The 20,775-nt window shown below is 39.8% G+C and overlaps 1 protein-coding gene across 2 annotated transcripts in view; it reads right to left on the minus strand.

Annotated features, from left to right (window-relative positions):
- The window catches only part of NDFIP2 (Nedd4 family interacting protein 2), a 45,642-nt gene extending 25,778 nt beyond the window's left edge, over positions 1 to 19,864 (minus strand). For both annotated transcript variants that reach the window (XM_080613780.1, XM_080613779.1), the window contains exons 1-3: positions 19,738 to 19,864; positions 2,003 to 2,162; positions 391 to 518 (exon numbers count right to left, since the gene is read on the minus strand). In XM_080613780.1, the coding sequence (XP_080469906.1) occupies positions 391 to 518; positions 2,003 to 2,162; positions 19,738 to 19,773 (324 nt within the window). In that variant the 5' untranslated portion in view covers positions 19,774 to 19,864. The remainder of the gene's footprint in view (positions 1 to 390; positions 519 to 2,002; positions 2,163 to 19,737) is intronic.
- Between the last annotated feature and the right edge of the window lie 911 nt (positions 19,865 to 20,775).

Below are 20,775 nucleotides of genomic sequence, written 5' to 3' on the forward strand. Positions count from 1 at the left end.
GTGGTTTTGGTTTGTGGAGGTTTTTGTTTTTGTTTATTTTTTGGTTTTATTTTAACATCTGAAACCCTAAATATGAGCAATAAGTCAACAAAGCAACATTAGCAATGACTACTTAAAATAAAAGATGACAAAATACTGGACAAACTATTAAAACCAGGGAAAAATTTGGCTTTTAAAGCTGTTTATAGACACCAGCTGTGCCTCAGAAAGGAGTGAAATTATACACTTTTCATCACACTTTACAATTAACTTGCACTGTCTATACAAAACTTAAGCGTCCAAAATATTTAAATCACCAGCCCACTATTATTTTAATAAATAGGTTATTTGTTAGAAATAGATTAGCCTAACATTTCACAAAACTGAAATAAGCAGAACTTTATCACTTACTCGCTGGGCAACTTCTGCTGCAGCAGCAGCCATTGCTGCAGCTTTGGCCTTCTCTGCTTCATCGTAAGTAGGAAGAGAGGTAGCTACACTGTATGGAGGTGGTACAGGATAAAATTCATTCTGTGTTTCTGTTCAAAATAAAGAAGTAATGCATTTTTAAGCCAGAAAGATGTCAAGAATATTAAATTTTATATACACATAATTACTGAGCTTTAACAAATCTTTTTTTTTCAACAGAGGCTGAAATTGAGATTTGTATTTCAAGTTCCTGTAAATATAAAAAAAAAAAAAAAAAAACCAACTTTAATGAAATAAAATAGTGAATGGCTTTATGGTGCTTTTAGTTGCTTCTAGTTGCTAGCTTAAGGCAGAAACCTTAACTTAGATGCTGCAAGGAGCCAATAAATTTATGGAAAAAAGAAATCATATTATCTGAGTTATATCCCCAGGCATTTCAACCTAAGGCTTTTTATCAAATCATGCAAAAGACATGCACAGAAATATCCTAGAAAATGCTTTTAATTGTCAACATCAACTAGTTACTTCAGTCCAGTAATAATCATGCTGTATAAAAACGGCTTTGCTAGTAACTTGAGTTCTGTGAAAACCAGTTTTTCCAAGATTTCAATTTCACCACAACCTTTTAGAAACATTCCTTTTATCAAAATGGACCAGAGAATTCATTCTTATATATTGAAATAGGAGAACATCATCATAGATAATAGAATTATTAACAAAATATAAAAACTATTTAAAATACATCTTGAGCTTTCTCCTACAGCTAGCAGTAGTTTGTAACAAGACTGCTTACATGATAAAGGTACATCAGCAGAGGTCACTTGGTAAAAGATTTGTCAGAACACCAACACAAGGACATTATAGATAGAGATAGTTCTGCATAGCAATGTTTTAAACTTGCAAACACTGCCTCAAAGAACAGGGATAGGAAATTGCTTCTTTAATCAACATGAAAAAAATTAGGTTGGAGATTACTTCTAAAATATTTATCTGGCACATGGGAGAGGCAAATTCAAGCAATTTTCCTGAACAGGGACTTTTATGTTGCCTGCTGTAAAGTCTCAACCTCATGACAAAGGAAGCAGCAAATAAATGGAGGAAAACTCCTCTTACTCATTTTCCACTAGAACTTTTATCAAGAGCCTTTAAAGCAAAATGAATCTTTTCATTGTAATATTTTCAACAACCGATGGCACACACTTAAGAAGTTTGAGTTTTGACAATTCAGTGCTTCGTTGGTTTGGGGTTTTGATGGTAATTGCTACTGAGGTCTAATAATGGACCACTAATCAAAGATGTAGATTAAATGTGGAACTGAACTACTCACAGACTTAAATAAAACCTATTACATTAATTAATTAACATCCATTTAGCCTACTAATTTAGAACAATCACCGTAATTTAGTAGTGTGCTTCTTTTGAAATAACCAGACAAAGGATTGTGCATGAAAGCAGAGCTTTTTGCTGCAACTGTGTGCATGTAGGGAAAAAAGAAAACACCCCACCAAAAACTATACCGCAGCATCGTACCACTTTGAATCAAGCTCTGATTCACACACACTCCTCCCTGACAAGCTACTATGTAAAAAAATACCTGAGGTTGCAGCTGCTTCTACAGCTATGCTACAGTATGGTGGAGGGGAAGTATCTGCTTCAGATAAGGCTGCTGCCTGGGGTGTCTGCGCAGTCTCTGTTGTAGACGTGGATGGCTGCTCAGCTGCTGAAGGCTCTGGGGGGTCATCCTCATTGTGAAGCTGAGAAATAAAACACACAAATTTCAGACATATTCAGGGAATACTTTCCATGACAACCCAGTATGTGCAGAAACATCTTCAAAAGGAGAGAAGCTTACTCTTCAAAAAACAAACATTTACAAAACAGCAGGTGACTACTTTAAGTAGTCCAGTTAAATCCCTTTAAGCAAACAACTAAAGATTATCTTAATTGACTTTCCCACCTCCCTTCCCACTCCCACCCCCAAACTAAATATCTTTTCACCAGTGATTTCACAAGAGTCTTCAAAATCTGGGGAGTTTAATGTTTTCTAAATGGAAAAATGCTGCCTATAATATACTTTCTATTATGTTAATATTTTAACACCACTGCATTTTTTTGTAAAATATGTTCACAAAATGTATATTGATGTTGCCTGCTGTTAAGTCTCCAACACCCCAAAAAAAAGTCACAACCTCATGACAAAGGGAGCAGTGAATAAATGGAGGAAAAAAAAAAAAACTCCTGTTACTCATTTGCCACAAGAAGTTTTATCAAGAACCTTCAAAGCAAAATGAATAATGAAAAATTAAGGATAACAGCAAGAATGACATGCATAGAAGACATTTCAACAGTAGGCAGGTAAATTAAAAAGACAGTACAAGAAAACAGAAAATGCTTCAAAAGAAGTTAGCAATAGAACAACTTTGTGTAATTTTCATACGGCTTCTACAACACTCTCCTCTTTAAGTGTGTCAAATCAGACTGAGTAATAAAGCTACTCGCTAAAGCATTTTTTATCTTTTTCAGGACTCCCTCCAAACACAGTATTCAAACAACTATAGTTTAAAGATTAAAGGGTTTATCTCTAAACTACGCATATATGCACACACATATGCAAGCATATACATATACACGCAAGCACAATACACACACACATTATTAAGAAGAAGTCACCTTCAGTGGAACTGATAGGAGCTATTGAGGAGTTCTGGCTACTGAGCAATCAGAAGTAAACCAGAAGAAATAGTGACATGAAAAATATGTATAGCCATTTAGAGCAGTTAAGGCGAAAGAACACAAAACCACGTCAAAACAACCTAATATATTTAGGGACACAGAAAGCAAGTGAGAATACAAAACACTAAAAAGGTTGAGCAGGTCAGAAAAACAACTTTAGAGCTATCAGTGTTATGGTTCTAAATTAAGTACAATCATGCACAAGAAAATATCTAGCATTGCAGTGGATATGGCCAAAATCAAACCACTTTCAAATAAAACTGTCAACTGAGTAGCAAAGAGACAGCAGAACATTGCTGCTGTACTTGTACACTAACGGCTGGTAAACCCATCCTCATTTAGGATGTGTGTGTTGCTTTGGCAAACCCACCACAGTGACCTGGTCTATGAGTACGGGAAGTAAAGCCTAGTTAATGGATTTCTGTCTGTTAACTCTATTCTTCCTCTCCTGCCCTCTACTTCAATCACTGCAACATTTTTTCCCTTCCAAGCCGTAGTAGCTGCTGTCAAGTATCCTGAAGACACAGAGAGATCCACAGCAGCTCATGGGTCAAAGAGCACATTCCTGCTCAAAACCCACTTTGCCATTACAGAGGAAATGAATTTTGTGTCTTCTGCATACTTTCTTGAAAGTTGCCTTTCTCTAAATTATCAGTAATTTCAGAACAGTTACAAATGATGGAGGTAACATGAGGATGGGAAAACTACATGCTTCTTGTCTTTGAAAACTAAGTTAACAAGTCATTTAATGTTTATAGTAATTGCAATTAAGAAACATAAAAATTCCATCCTAAGGGTTCCATAGAAGAATCCCATTATGTCCTCTAGTACATTCAAAGGGTCTTTATTTTGTAAACATAAACGTAAAGATAATGAGTCATATTATCTTTATCTAATGCTTGATCATATTTAGGGACCAAGCACCTCTATTTATACTGTGTTTTACTATACAGACCTTTTGGAAATTCTGAAAGGCATCAAGGTTATCCTAACGCAGCAAGTTAAAAATGTGACTCCCTACAGAATACCCCATTGTTAAAATCACAAGAAATGGATTAAGCAGCTTTAGTGTTTACAGTTGGAATAACACACAGGTAGTTCCATTAATCTATACCAGCTTTTTAATAGTTCTCACTCAAGGGCCCTGTTCTCTCCTCAAGGGAGCAACTTCAGCTCATCTTGAGGGAGTCCACTGGGGTAAAAACCAAACCAAAACAACAAAACCCCACAACCATAGCAAAACTTGCCCAAAGAACTGGAAATTGTGTCTGGGCCAGCAGAGTAGACAGCGGTGGTTATATCCTTTCGTCTTATCGCAACTCAGCCTTGTCTTCACAGGGCACTGATTTTCCTCTGAGCAGTCAAAAGTTTGCTGGAAGCCAGTAGAATCCAACTACCTTTGAGCCTCCTCCTTCCTGTTTAATTTTGGCTTATACTGGCTGGTAAATTTAGAAGTTATTTTTGGAGACAGGGGAAGAAGCAGCCTGACACTCTGCACAGGTTTCATTGCCATAGAAACCAAGCTAAAAACACTCAGAACAGAAAACGTCTGTTTCATGGAATTACTTATGCTATGTATATAAATGTTACCTGAAACAGCACTTAAGATACTATTTCTACACTTTTAATGTTAAGATTCCTCCCTCCCCCCCCCCCCAATACTGACTATTTTTCCCACTTTTTAAATTAAAGGACTAAGTAGAACTTGCAATTTGTCCTTCCAGCTCCCCAACGAACCATTACACAGTAGCAAGCAATACAGATGCTTTTGCCCAGATTACAGTCAAAACAACTGCCAGGACCTATTAAACTTGAAACAACTGTAAATTAGTGCCTTCCCCTGACCCAATCTCACATTTTAACAGCAGGACACAAAGACATCTTCTGCCTTCCCATCTTACTCTGCACTCAGGGTATCAGGCTGACTATATGGAGCTTTACAATTAAAAAAAAAAAGGGAACTTCATTATCAGACACAGTACACTTAAACTGTTTATACAAGTATTTCAGTCCCTGCTTTCACAGCCCTCAAACTACAGCACATTCAGGCTCAAAAGTATTGATGTTCATATTCAATATGTATCTATGTTTGGACACTTAAAATTCAAAGCTCAATCAAGGAGCAATGGCTCTCTGCCACCAATGACTCAAAATCTCATGGTAACTACTAAAGAGCAGACAGTAAAGGAAAGAAATATTGGTTTCTTTCATATGATTTCCACCCTATATTATCTTCAGTTTCTTTCCAAGGAAAAGCTCCATAAAACAATGATTCACTTTCATTCCAGAAGTTAAAATAATGTCAGACCTTTTGACACCAAAATATTGTGGAGAATACAGCTACCTTTATTTTATATATATATATATATATACATATATATATATATATATACACATACACATATATATGAGAGAAATAAATTATTAATAATTTCTTTAAAGAAGTACTGCACCTCCTCCTGCAATTTATTTCCTTAAGTCTGTTATTTTGTTTGTGTAATTATTTCCAAAGTAATCAGATGCAATGCTTTAAACCAGATGGTACCATACAAAGAATATGAACACAGGAAAGGCCTTAGTACAGAAGTCTTTACTGAGGGGACTAATGCAGATGCTTTTACTGTTTCAGCTTTTCAAAATGAAAACTTAAACTGGGTGGAAGATTTCATTCTCTACTTCACATTTTTCATTTACCTGCAGATAGTAATTTTGTCTGACCTAATTGTTCAAGAGTGGCAATAAAGGCAAATTATTAAAATATGCCAATTAAAAAAAAAAAAAATCAGGGGAAAATGGCATAGTCAGTCTTATGTCACCTGCACCATACGTACACAAGGCTAGAACAATTTTTTTTGATACAAAGTGCATTAAAGCAGCACACGCTCTAGTCATAGTGTAACACAAACAGTACTATTTGTGTTACCTCATTTTATGCACATTTCAAAAGCTGCTCTTTTCCCATTTCATGATTCACACAAATCCACAAATCAATACATTATAAAATCATTGCAACATAATTAACTTCAACAGCACACTGAAAGCATTTTAAAAGGCTTTCTTTATAAACATACACTATTTTCATGCTATTTATATAATTTAAGTGAAGCATAAAATTATGCATCTGTTTCCTTTTGTACCTTTATTACTAGTTCATCTTGATGATGCCTGACTTTTACATAAGCTTTTATGTAAGTTTTAGTAGTGACAGTCCTGTCTGGGGCTTCACGTAAATTAAAAGTATTTTTAATGTGTCCTTCTTTCCAGCCTTTGCAATGATATTACTTTTCACAAGAAGTTTGGCTCCTCCAGTTTCTACCTCATGCTGACCAGTCCATGGGTTCTTCCAAACAACATTAAAACAAATACAATGCATAGAAACTCTGTAATCACAGAATAGTTAGGGTTGGAAAGGACCTTAAGATCATCTAGTTCCAACCCCCCTGCCATGGGCAGGGACACCCCACACTAAACCATGTCACCCAAGGCCTCATCCAACCTGGCCTTGAACACCATCAAGGATGGAGCATTCACAACCTCCCTGGGCAATCCATTCCAGTGCGCCATCGCCCTTACAGTAACGAACTTCTTCCTTATATCCAATCTAAACTTCCCTTGTTTCAGTTTGAACCCGTTACCCCGTGTCCTGTCACTACAGTCCCTGATGAACAGTCCATCTCCAGCATCCTTGTAGGCCCCCTTCAGATACTGGAAGGCTGCTATGAGGTCTCCACGCAGCCTTCTCTTCTCCAGGCTGAACAGCCCCAACTTTCTCAGCCTGTCTCCATACGGGAGGTGCTCCAGTCCCCTGATCATCCTCGTGGCCCTCGTCTGGACTTGTTCCAACAGTTCCATGTCCTTTTTATGTTGAGGACACCAGAACTGCACACAATACTCCAAGTGAGTGTTGGACTTAATATCCTGCCTTGAGTAAAAGTGAGGAGACAACTAAGTAGATCATGAAAGTTTAACCTTTGTATGCAAACCAGTCAGTTGATACACTTCCTCCACAAAAAGCAATGCTCTGAGCAACAGAGGTTCATCATCATCTTACTTTGTAGAAGTTACCACTTTGGTCTTCTACAGTCAGTTTTTCAGACTACACCAAAAGCTCAACCAAAAATATCCACTTACTGCAGCTTCCAGTACTAGAGGGACTGAAGACAGACTCATTTCAAGATTGCCAGTGAAGTGCACAAAAAGCATTCAAATATTTCTGCAGCAGATCCATGACATCTCCCATACTGGTACAGGGGTATTTATTCCACAGAAATTCTACTGTTGTAAGTACCACAGGTGTAACCAACAGTAGGTTAAAAAAGAAAATTGCCATCACCTTCATTAAGCTTTCAGGAAGCTTCTCACCTCTCTGTGTCACATCCAATATTTTCATTTGCTGAAAAATTCAAAGGCCTTTTACACCTGCCAACTGGTAGCGATTTGTAAACCTGTACTAAACTGTTCCCTACAAACAAGGCTTGAGATTGAGACTTGAAAGCAGAATTCTCTACCTACATAAGAAAAAAATCAATTGAACAAATACAAGCTGTGTATTAAACTCCTGTTTTGTAACCACATTTTGCATTTGTCCAGATTTTGTAGTCTAAAAATAGGTTTATTCATCTGTAAATAGCAAGAGTAATCTTGGGATTTTAAAAGGGAAAAAACACAAGGAAATCTGGAAATAAAATTTAATTCTGCATCCGATATAAAAATACTTCATGTTAGGGACAGCTTTGACCTCTGTCTACCCCTCTCTATTGTTTCTGAATGAGACCTCATAGTCTCCACAGCTCACTCTATGGACTATTACATTTTGTTTTTAGAAAAGCCCCTAATGCCCATACCATTCAAGTGCTAAGATCATTCACCCCTAATTTAAGTCACTAGTAGGCACTGAACAATCAAATTTAGAATTAATAATCAAAATTAGAATCAATAATCTGAAATTACACTCAGGTAAGACTTACAAGAACAAAAGAGATAAATAAATCCTTATGCAAAGTAATTGTTTTAATTTTCTTGTTTATCAGGAAAAACACATCTCCACAATGGCCTTTGAAAGAAGTATTTCACAATTTTGCAAAACAAAAGAATTCTTGAGGGGAACAAAAAAAAAATCCAAACAAATACACAAACAAAACCCTCAAAGCACACTGTATTTTAACTTACTAGCTTTCTCCTATCAGTTCTTATGCTCTACCAGTAAGGTAGTTTACAAAATCATCAAGCCTTTTTCTTCAGATGTCTGTTGTAAACCCAACCTACCACAAATCCATGCAGACCAGCTAGTAGGAAGGCAGCTATTTGCACCAAATGCACTCTCTCCTGAAACAGTCCTGACAACAGCCGCAACGCTCCAGAGAAACATCATCCTCAAGATTAATAAATACTCTACTGAAGATCTAAGTAATCAGCCTTATAAAGCACTGAAGTACATTCCAGTAAACCACAAAAGTCTAGCAACTATCTGCTAATTTTTGCTTTTATCTATTTAAAACTATGTGATCAAATTTGATCAGAATTCCTGACTGTATAGATGAGATCCACATCATTTTTTTCCCCACCATGCCATCACTTGGCAAGCATCAGCCATAATGTATCCAGACCTAGCATTAGCCCTTCATGATACGGGAGTGGGTTGGGTTTTTTTTCTTACTGCATCTCTGCAGAAAGTTTTCAAGAGTAGTCAGTATGTTAGAAGGTCAAAGGTGTTAAAGCTGCACTAGAAGCAGGAAAGCGGAACAAAAGTAGGCTGCTGCCATTCCACAGCTGTGTAGAAATACCAAGTGTCTGCTAAATAAGGATTAGGTACCATGGAAACCCACAACCTCTGGAAGCAAACTCCTATGTTGTAATAGAACAGCCCTTCTGCCAAAGTGAGACTCCTCATATATAAATGATCCATAGCAAGTGACAGTGTTTTACATGTGCTTCATAAATCACTTCAGTCAGTTTTCTTCAACTATGGATCTTTAACCTATTGGATCTTTTTTTATTATTACTAAATTATTCAGAAATAATGCTGAATACTGGAATTCTGACATGATCAAAAAAGACTCTTCATATTTACTGTAAAATTATGAACCTGGCATAGTTTCAAAGAGTTTTTCCTATTACATTGTCATAGGAATTAATCATGAAATTTGTCAACAAAAAAAACACTATGTCTATAAATACTAATAAAGACTATGGCCAAGACCAACATTTTTCAAATCTTTAAGCGTTAGTATAAAAAATATTTCTAGAAAAAGAGCTGGTAAAAGCTTACTTTAAAGCCTGTACACAATGAGGTACTGCAACCCTGACCTACTCTAGAATGCAGAAGTTACTCGACAGATTACCACATACTATGTAGCCTTCTGTTTGTCAAATGGTAACTTGAGAACAGGTTGAGGAACTTGTGTAAATTCTGTAAACAAAGTATAAAATTTCTGAATCCTTGAATGCTTTCTGCTTAGAAGTGAGAGATCCATTAATAAAAAGGAAGTACATTACTCAGACCAGCAGTCATCTATGGAAGTGTTCCGTCTCCATCAGGAGGTACATGGACAGCACATGAGCCTTAGTCACGTATTTCCCATCTATTTTCCTTAGACTCCCCTGATATTCACAGCTGTTATATTAAGGCTGGTAAAGTGTACATCTCTACCGACCCCATTTGTATCCATTACAAATCTGTTGTGCCTGAATTTTTTTTCCTGAATCTGCTAGTACTATCTGCTTCAATGATCTTGTGTATTAACAAACCACATTAGCTTCTCCTTGTGTACTTTCTTTTCCGTTACTTAAACCAAGCTTCACTAAGCACTCTCCAGTTTTAATATTGTACAATTTGGTGAACAGCTCCACAACTGCTTTATCCACTGCCTTGGTGACTCTGTAAATGATGATCACTTCCAACACCCACCACATATTTCAGACAGCATTTTTCAGAAGTCTGCTTCTCTTTACCTTCTGTAGCTCCTCCTGGAAGAGACCAAAACTGCACATAGTGCCCAAAATGCAGGCAGGTCCCAGGTTTCATACTGTGATGCTTCATGTCCATTCTCACTATCTTCCTGATGACGGATAATGTTTCATCAGGACTTGCTTGGCAGCTGCCACTAACCAACAGCTTCAGCTAACCACCAGTGACAGCTCCAAGAACTTCAAGTCAAAAGGTCATGCCTTTACATACCAGCAGATTTAGAGAATCAGAACATAGATCCCAGTCACTCTAAAGTTGCACAGAACACACAAAACACGCAAACTTTAATAGTAGGAGGATAGGAAAACCTGTAAAATTAGGAAATGGAAAAGAGCAACTCAATATTCAACAGTTAGTTCCAGCTTCCATTTCAGTCTACATTAAGCTGGGCTGAAAAATTCAATGTTGATTGGAAAGGCCAAATATTTCTCTAATACATTACACATGTTTCACTTAAAGGCCCAAGTACAGTAGGAGGGCTCATGCACAGAACTCCCTAACAAAGACAATGCAGGAGGATGCTAAAAATAGCAAATTCATTTTACAAGGGGAGGGATACAGAAAAAGAAGAGTTTCTTCCTGGAGAAGTATCATGGAAACTGAACTGCAGAAGCAACATACAGTTTCACCTCGGGCCCCTGACTTGAGAGAAGCAGACAGAAAAAGACTCGAGTTTGTGCCTCCTGTATCAGATGTAAGTAAATGTCCTTAAAAATTCTGCGGAAAACTCCAAGAAAAACTTCAAATGTCTCAACTTTGTTGACAACATGAAGCTTTATTGCTTGTGTCTGTGAATAAAGCTAGTCAAGCAGAAGAGTTTCCTACTTCACAGTACAGAGGAGCCGAAAATGAAACATTAAATAAATCAGTAGATATTATTAATCAATAAGAGCAAACACACTCTTATTAGTTGGTCAATCATGCCTGACTTTCTCAGCATAACTCATTTTCTTCGTAGCTGGAAACAGAGTACTCAAGCTCCTCAGTTTACAAAGACAACACAGACAGAAATTTCAAAGGCTTAAAAAAACCCACACACATACACAATACCAGCTGAGCACACTTACTGTGCATCACATGCAGAAGAACAGGCTCTGCTGGAAAGAATTCTCATTTTGATTTGCCTTCTTTCTCTTCCTTCCACTATGGGACTCACAGCTTTAACAAAGTTTAGCAGCAAAGACTGCTCACACAACAGCAATGAACATTAAGGGCCCTTTCTTTAAAGAATGTATGCGTATGTCTCAACAGACAGTATCAAGTTTTTCCAAGCCTACTGTTAAAGAGTGCCAACTAAGTATTCTAAAGCAAATCTACAAAATATGTGGCCCAAAGGACAACTCTCTGAACCTCTCAGTTGCTAGACAGATGATGCACACTTTTGGAAGAAGGCACTTTCCAGGAGGCAGCTAAACAAAAACAAAACAACAGAATAAGGTCTTTTCCAACCCTAACTATTCTATGATTCTATGAAAATGCAGCAGTCCAGGAAGGTCACTTCTTCGGAAGAGTGCACAAAATGCCTAACCAGTGCTACCTCTAAACCATAGAGAGTATTTAAAAACACAAGTAGAAGCAAGAACTGACTTACATGAGAAAGGAACATGGGCCACACTACCCACCATCAGCTGAGGCCCAGCACTGCATGGCTTCAGCTCAGTTGTTCAAATTATGCATTCTCACTCTAGAATTTGGAACAGTTCTTTAGGCTTGTGCAAGTCTTTTTCCTAATTATTTATTCTACGCATTTGATGGAAGTCAATTTTATTACCACAACTCTGGAGTTTCAACTAAGAGCCTTAATGCTTCAGTACATGCCTCAAAAATACCTTAAGTACTGTTTCCCTTAAATTACAAAATATGGCAATTGATTCAAAGTACTGTGATCGAAATGGGCAACTGGACTCAGTACCAGCCAGGACTCTTTGTCCCAGTTGTCTCATGCTTTACCATAGGCATCACTCACTCCTCAAAGACGGCAAGTGTTAACTACACTAACCATTACCAAGGCAATGCTTAACATGAGCTTGTGCTACTTCACATGAAAACCACCCAAAACCCACAAACAAACAATACACAAAGAAGAAGACCCATCTTATTTTCTGCAATAAGTAGATAAGTGATACTGTCAGCATCCTCTTATCAATAACATTTCCTCAAGGCTGCTCTAACACAACACTGGGGACTGGAACCAGATGATCTTTAAGGTCCCTTCCAAACCAAACTGTTCTAGGATTCTATGATCTTTCAGATTAATCAGGGAAAAGCAAAAACCACATTCAATAATTCAAATATACAACTTTAGCAAGGACATGATTCTTACCCCTCCCACAATGAGTCAACATTAATAGAATTACTATCTAAAGGTAAAATATTATTCAAGGCTAAAATGGACAAACTATGTTTCTGAATATGTTAAGTTACCATACAATAGGTGGGAGGATTTTTTTTTTCTTTCTTTTTTTTTTTTTTTTTTTTTTTTTTTACCAGAAAGCCACATTTTACAAGAACCAAGGAGACAAATCTCAGCCAAGCACCTTGATCAGTAACTCAATAAACAGAAAAATGGGATTACAAACAGAAATAAAGTAACACACGTTATCGACCAGATTTTTTCATGTCTACCACCCAAAGTTTGGAGGCTTGTTTTCTAAATCCTTCTGTCTGTTGCAAGCATAGTCAGAGGAGGCACAGCCTGACACGGGGTTGGGGAGTGACTCAGTATCTAATATTTTGGCTACAGGGTGAACCAGCAATAAATTAGACTATATCAGTTTGGGGCTAATCTTAGCCTGTGATAATGGAAATTATGCTTAAGTGGAATAAACAGTTAAATGTTAAAATGGAAATGTACTTTCCACTTTCACTGTAAACTCAAAGCTGCAAGGCATCCACATCCTGACATGTGCTGCGAGCCCTGGCTTTGCAAGTCTGAAATTACTTCAGCACAAAACAGAAGTTACTCATTTTCACTAAAAACAGAGCTGGTCAAGGCGGTGCCCATTTTACTAAAGCCAGGTAGCTATGACAGTACTTGTCCAGGAAGTGGGAGACCTAAGCCTGAGGCAGCTCAAGCCCACAGCCTTGGCTGCGCAATAGCTCAGTTTCAGTAGGAAGAGTTGGCAGTGCCTCTCCGACCTAACAACCTGTCAGTTTTTTCATTGCTTTCTTAATCATAATTTCTCAGCACTACTTTTCTTCTCTGTTTGAAAAGCGTTTACCTAGTGTAGGTGTACTGGTACACATCCATTTGGTCATTCCCCTTTCCAAAGCAGCTGAGGAACATGTAGTACAGAAGGAGGTTTGAGGCTATGAAACTCAACACAACATTCAAATCTACAACTGTAAACTGAGCACTGAGGTCTCACAGTGTTAGGTGAGATGACATTACCAGTTGTCACATCTTCCTTGTTTTGTCAACACTGTCACTGGGAAGAAAGTTTCAAAATAAGCCTATAATTAGCCATTTTGTCAAAAGTACCTTATTTTTCCCATAGATAAGACTGCTACTAACATTTTGTATTAACACAGACTTCATTTCTGAGGTTATCCTAAAGTGGTTCCTACCTCAGTTTTCAGATACGAACAAGCTAAGTGCTTAGAATTTCTCTTTTTTTCCAAGTAGCACAAAAACCACATCTAGCTTGGCCACATCACAGATGACTTCTGCTAAGAACCCAGCTATTTGAAGGCAGTTTATTCCTGTTGCTAAACTTCAGCCCTTTTCAATAGGATTAGAAGACTTAGTAGGTGTGGCATGTATGCATGCCACAGCCTGAAGCTGTCCTTTTACATTATATGAGTTAGCGCCACTGCATATATCAGGTAACTCTTTCTTCTGGCTTTGTGCATCTTTTTGAGAAGCTACAAATCCCAATTTCACAAGATAGGCTCAACCACAACAACAGCTTGCTGCCACCAGAAAAGACAGTCCTGTTCCTACCCTGTCTTCCTGCACTACCTTCACAAAGAGTCAAACTTAAATTTTGTCCTACCAAGACCTTTGGAGAAATACCAAGTGCAGCAACACAGGTACGTTTTGCTGGGTTTCATCACTCATTTTATTTTGTTCAGTATGGCAGAACTGGTGCCCTACGTAACCAATTTGTGTGTAAACTATCTCAGGTCCCTCTGTACCCACACCAAAAAGAAACTGCCCACATGCCACAACCTGTGCCCACATAAAGAACCAGAAAGCTGCTGCAGCTGCTGTTACTCATCTTATACTAGTGAGCCAGCATTTCTTCCTGTAAATCAGCTGCAGATCTGGGTGTTATATCTTTGGCCCCCCAAAACAGATCCAAAACTGAGACAGTGATGGCAATACACAAAGTTAAACCACCAATTTACAATGGATTGGAATAGACAGAAAGGATAGTAACTGATCACCTTGACTTAGGAGACACATAAAAAATTTGAAGTTTATTTCTTTGCTCACATAAAATGTGAAAGTGCTTTGAAACTTAATTAAAAAGTGAAAAAAAATATACTAGATTTTCAGCACTAACTGCATTACTACTGTATATGCAAACGTACCTCAACATTTATAATCTTTCTCATTTGCGGCAAGATTCTTCATAAAAAAATAGGAAAAAGCATTTATAAAACTAGTAAAGCTATTCTGTCAAGAAATAATCCACTATGTTTAATAGAAAAATTTGTCACAGATAAAATGTTACAGAAATACAAAATTTTAAATGTTTATCATTAAAAGAAATCCATTAAACTGCAAGAAGAGCCTGTTATTTGAAAGCATCATTTACCTCATTTCAGAAGACCCTCATTTGCTCTTCTAAACTAATAAATGTCTATGCTAGGTGTTTCACGTGCAAAAAGCCAGTTCACGGAGAAATTTTATCTTCAACAATTAAGAACTTCCTATCACTAGAAATATCAGTGCAATGTTACAAGCAACAGTAACACTTATCACTTCATGCGTCTTTACACAGTACTTTTCAGTATTAAAACATAGTCCCCTAGATGCTGATTTTATCTTCCAGTTACAGCATCACCACCGCATCTGTGGAAAGCAACAGAATTTCCCTAATGTAAGCTAGCTCGATCTGTTTAGTGACACAGATTACATAAGAGTTCTCCAAAGACAATAATTACTATATAAAATCTAGCAGATATTTTCTATGGGGGTCTTATATCAAGGGTGTACCATAAACAGTATTTATTTTATTTGCCAATCATTATTAAGGTCAGTCCCATGAAAAGAAAGAAGGAGGAAGAAATTGTTCTTTGTGCACATTTCCTGTGTAGGCTGACTTTCATGTTTTTGTGACCTACAAAGACAACTTGACTTTGATGAAGGTTTCTAACCAGGTAACACTGCGAGAGTAAAGAGTCAATGACAATGGAGTTCAGAGATACAGAAAATTAAGCCTTTTTAAATTGTAAAACTATTCACAACACGCAGTATTATGCAGGCAAATTGACTGGAATAAAGCATTTACAGTGCCAATTTCCACCTCTCAACCCCAGCAACTCAACCCCAGCAACACAACAACAAACTTGTATTCATACAAGATTGCACATCACACATCACTTACAAATCCCACCAAAACCAGCTGCTACACTGGCATGGCAAGTTCAGTGACAGCTAAATCAACATCTGTGTGGACTGCTGTCTTTGGCTTCATCTGTCCCAGTTTGCTACCTACCCATCCTACCACTTACCTACCTAGCTCTGACCACCCCGTAAATCAAAGACTGATGCCTACCTGACCCCACACTGATAACCCAAAGCTTTAATCAGGAAAGACTGGGAGGAGCAGCAAGTTGACTATAATTCTTAAGCAGTTCAGCATGTAAATCCTGCAGCATTCAATGTGATTTCTGTGTCTAAATCACTCATATGCATGTGAAGTCTTCCCTCGTGACTCAGTTAACTGGAAAATCACATTTCACAGAAGAAAAAAAAAAAAAAAAAAGGCAATCTTGACTTCTAATACTTAATTGCTTACCAAGTTTTATGCACTGCAGCAAACGGCTGCATTTTTTTTCTTTGTTCCCAATAAAGATTCACAAAGCATGATTCAAAATACTATTCCTGCAAACAAAGTGGACTAGGAGCAGACATTTTAGACAAGATAATAATGCACAAATGAAGGTCAGATGACAACAAGCTGGAAGCTAAAAAGAATAAGGGGAAGGAGCACTGAAGAATTTGTATGTGAATTTTTTTGAAGTTCATGCCTCAGTTCCCTTACCCAACAAGCAAAATAGGGGAAGAAAAAAAAATACAAAATACAATAAGGAAATGACACAACTGAACTGACTACACCTGGAACGAATGTAAAATTTAAGACACGTTTACCAACAGGACTGCAGCATGCAAGTGACTAAGGGCAAAAAAAAAAAAAAGGGAAGCAAAGCAAGAGAACAAAGGTTGGCTAATTTACTTGTGATGTCATATTCCTTCAGGGAAGCATGACAAATTCTTACCCATCAATTAGCTGTCTTTTTGCCCTACGAAGAGAGGACGAGGAAGGAGGGGCGAAAAGCAGTACAGATCACACAGGTCCGTGGCAGGCAGTTACCTAATGCTGATGTACCGCCTGCTCTCTGCTCACAACACTTTGCTGCAGTCCCAAGTACCAGCTTCCCAACAGTTGCCTGGTTTCAACACTTTTACACTGCTCTTTAAATAAAACACAGGCACGCAAGGAAGAGTAAGATGTAGAACAAAAAGCTTTAGAGCTATTTCTGACAGAGATAAAACCCAAGAGAAGCTGAGTGTTAGCTTTATGATTAGACATTTTCTGTTTTTATAAGAAGCCATAAAACTGGCTAGTTGTGCTAAGGCTCAAAGCTAAATTGCCTGCTATTCTGAAAAGTCTTTCAGTTTAAGTTGCTTGAAGAAACCACAAATAAAAAGAGGCAGCAGTGAGATGGCTCTTCAACCCCACAGAAGTGCTACTGTCACTGCCAGGAACAGATATGCAAGTCAGTAAGTAATTCTTTTATTCTTTTGATAATAACACAATATTGTCTATAATTCCATTTAGAAGAGGACTTGCCCTGAATAGAGCAAAACAGACGAGTGAGAAGTAAAGGTAAAATTGCAGGGGGAGGGAAGCATTTGTTATTATTAATGAGAAAACAACCCAAAAAACAAAGACACACAGTGAGCATAGCAGCACCCAGATTTTGTAAGCTTAGCACTAGAGGGGTGGGGTCATTCACAACACCAGTATTAACCACATTAAGTCCTATTTTTCTTCTATATTTTGTCCTTAAAAATTAGGACACTTCCATAAAAATCTGCAATAATCTATTGCTTACTACCTATCACAGCCATTATGGAAGTAAATACATCTTAACACTTAATATCACACTCTTGAATAATCAGGTGCTAATCAACTATATCTGCAATTGCCTTACTCCTTCCATTCTCTGACCCAACACACTAAGTCAGTAACATCACAAAAATCTCAATGCCTGCAAGCCAGTTATGACAGAAGATTAAACACCACACTCTTTCCTATGGAACAGGAATCAGTAAGATGGTATTTTAAATTCTGGAGTAAATCAGAGGCTAAGACAGCACTTTCACCGTGATTTAAAACAAATTCAATTGAAATTAACATGCTGTAATTACTAAGGCTTTAGAGAACACTTCCGTAAAAAAAAATCCAGTGACACAAATTGACCACAAGGTTTAACATTCACAGGCAGCTGACTAGGCCAACTTCTATCGTCAAATACTAAGATAAACCCTTTTGGAAGGCCACACCGAAAAGCATTTACCCAAAATTGGGCACCAGCACCTTCGCTAGATGTTCCAAATGAAATGTAACATAGAAACAGTACACAGGCAAATTATTTCTTTGCTTCATCTTACCATATTTTTTTCCCACTCCTTTGGGTAACGTAATTAAAATTTCCCCTGTATCTGTCTGAAGTGTAATAGCATATAGTCTTAAGGCCTTCTAAGACATACGCAGGATACTTCAGGCCTCAGGGAAGATAGCATTTGTAAGCTCTTAAGAAAAGGCTCTGCCAGCATTTATCATTCTCGGCTGCAGAGGAGGAGGAGTGACTTTAGGACTTCTGCTGATTCCAAGTCACGGTAGCATGGTGCAGGAAGAGTACCATGCTGAAAACACTGACCTACAAAGCACTTGGAGACTTACTAGCAACCTCAAATCATGAGAAGTTGTAGGTGCTCGTCAGCTACACAACAGTCTCAGTATATCATCATGCAAAAGCACAAAGATTAACCACACCGTAATGCCATCAAAATAAATATTCCAAACCCATTACAAGGGGTTTATTTTTTTATATTTTTTAGATCATAACCTAGGAACAATCTGAATATAAGAATAGTATTTAACTCTATACACACACAGAAGTAAATGTGATTACTTCCATGGACAGCTTCCACTGCTCAAGCTGTAAAACATGAACAGCAAGATAAAAAATTCAGGATTTAGCAGAAGACTGTAGTAGAAATCTGAATTACAGACATAAGCAGAGATTTCAGACTTCTACTGTATACCCTTACACACACAGCAAAGCCATGAAGCACAAGTGACTGAAGGATAAAATTGAAACCTCTAAGGAGTCTGACTGCACCCAAGTCATTTTTTGTGACCAGTAATCAGAAAAGCTTACATATTTTGAGTATAACTGACGTTAAATTAATGACTGTAAGATTAAAATAACCAATGTTAAACTAATGGCTATTAGAAACAAGCAGTACACTCAATTCGGGCAGGACAACCTCAGCATCCTAAATGACTATTACTGTACCAGAATTGAGGAAGGAAAGCACAGACATTGAAATTGGACGCAGCGGACAGCAAAGCACTGAGGACTGTTCTTTACAGCAAGACTCGTGTGTGTCTGTGCGTGTGCATATGCACGCACACAGCGGGTTACTGAAGGTCAGACTCCTGCATTTCACAGCCCCTCCACTTAACCTAAAGTAAACCAATGTCCACGTGTGTACACAAACACACACAAGCTTAAAGATGACAACACACGTGCACGGATCACCCTCTGTCCCTGTGCCAGGCACCCAGGAGCTATGAAGAGTAACCAGGTCCCAGAGCAGAGCCGCCGCTCGGCTCGCAGGCACGCACTGGCTCACCGGCAGAACGAACCCTGCCCTTCCCCGGCTGCGCAGAGGGGCAAACGCGAACCGTTGTCCTGCTCGGGCTGCGCTCTCCCTGAGGCCCGCCGCTCCCTCGACACCGGCGGGGCAAAACCCGCCGCCCCCAGACCGGGACCAACCGCCGAGGGGCAGCCAGAGGGAGGGGGAGGGAGCGGGCGAAGCCGGTTTCTCGTGTAGGCCAGCGGCGGGGCCACGGCTGGCCCGACGCCCCCTCAGAGGCCGGGCGCCTCGGGAGGAAGGTGGAGGGGAAAAGCCACTGGGGCCGCGCCACCCGCGCAAGGCCCGGCTGTCAGCGCCCCGCCGTCGCCCGGGGAGCAGACTGGGCCGCGGTCGCCCTGGGCCGTCGCTGGAGAAGCGCCAGGCGGTCCCCGACAAAGCCCCAGGCCTGGGAGCCGGGGGGTGGCGGAACGACACTCCGATCTCCCCCTCCCGCTCCGCCCTCCCCAACCCGACCGGAGGAGGCGAGGGAAGGCCACCGGGGCCTCGCCAGCGACGCCGCACTCACCACTTGGTAACGGTTGGCGGGCTGGTGGTGATCCATCCTGTCTGCCCGCCGACACGCACCGTCACGGCCGCAGCTACTCCCACCGACCCCGCGTCTCGTCTTGTTGCGTTCCGCGGCACCCCCCCCCGCCCGCTCCACCGGAGCTGCCACCGCCCCCGTCCGGCCCAGCCCTTCCCCGCCCCGCCGGGCCTCTGTGCGCCCGCCCCGGAGGCAGAACCAGCGCATACCCCACCCCCAGACAGGGGGGCTGCCTGAGGATTCACACCGCACGTGTGACGTCACGGCTCTGCCTCTCGCACATGCGCACAGGTGGCTCCGAGCGCGGCAGGGGTGTGTGGGGAGGGAGTTCCGGGAGCTACGCTGTTCATTGTAGCATTCTTGCTTCCCTGTCTGCTGCCTCAGCCTCGCTCCTCTACCCGTGTTCCCTTCGCTCGTTCGCCTGTGGGCATCGCCGTCTTCACTGCCGCTGCTGAGGGCACTGCGGCTTCGTGCCTCCTGTCGATCCCCTAGGCCGGGGGCTACTAGAGCCTCTGGCTCTGGTGCGGGCCTGCACACTGTGCTGTGCTGAGCTGTGAGGCGCTGAGCCCGCTGGCCATGCAGGTGGCTGCCCTCGACCTCTTCCCAGGTGGTGTACGTGCTGCCTAGCTCATGAGTGATTGTGCATCATCCCTTTCACTTTCCTATGCAGTACTATTCCGTGAGGCTGCTGTGTCCCAAAACCCATGCCTTGCTTAGACACTTACCTGCCTGGGACAAGAAGTAGGATATGCCACAGAAGACATTTGGGGACCTGGAGTATTGATAGTATTGATTTTAAATGGGTATGTACCTAAAGTAATTACGAGTCATGAGCCCTTTTGCTGTCTTTTCCGTTAAAGATGAAACACCACTGTATGACGAGAAAGTGTGACTTTCTTCTCGCTTCTTCCATAAAACCGTAAATGCATTTATGTTTATGACCTGGGCTAAATCAGTGAAAAACACTATCTATAAGTGGCATATCATATGAGATTGACTTGTCGCTAGGTTCCCAAACTG

This window comes from Psittacula echo (assembly GCF_963264785.1).
Source record: "Psittacula echo genome assembly, chromosome: 3".
Taxonomy (NCBI): Eukaryota; Metazoa; Chordata; class Aves; order Psittaciformes; family Psittacidae; genus Psittacula; species Psittacula echo.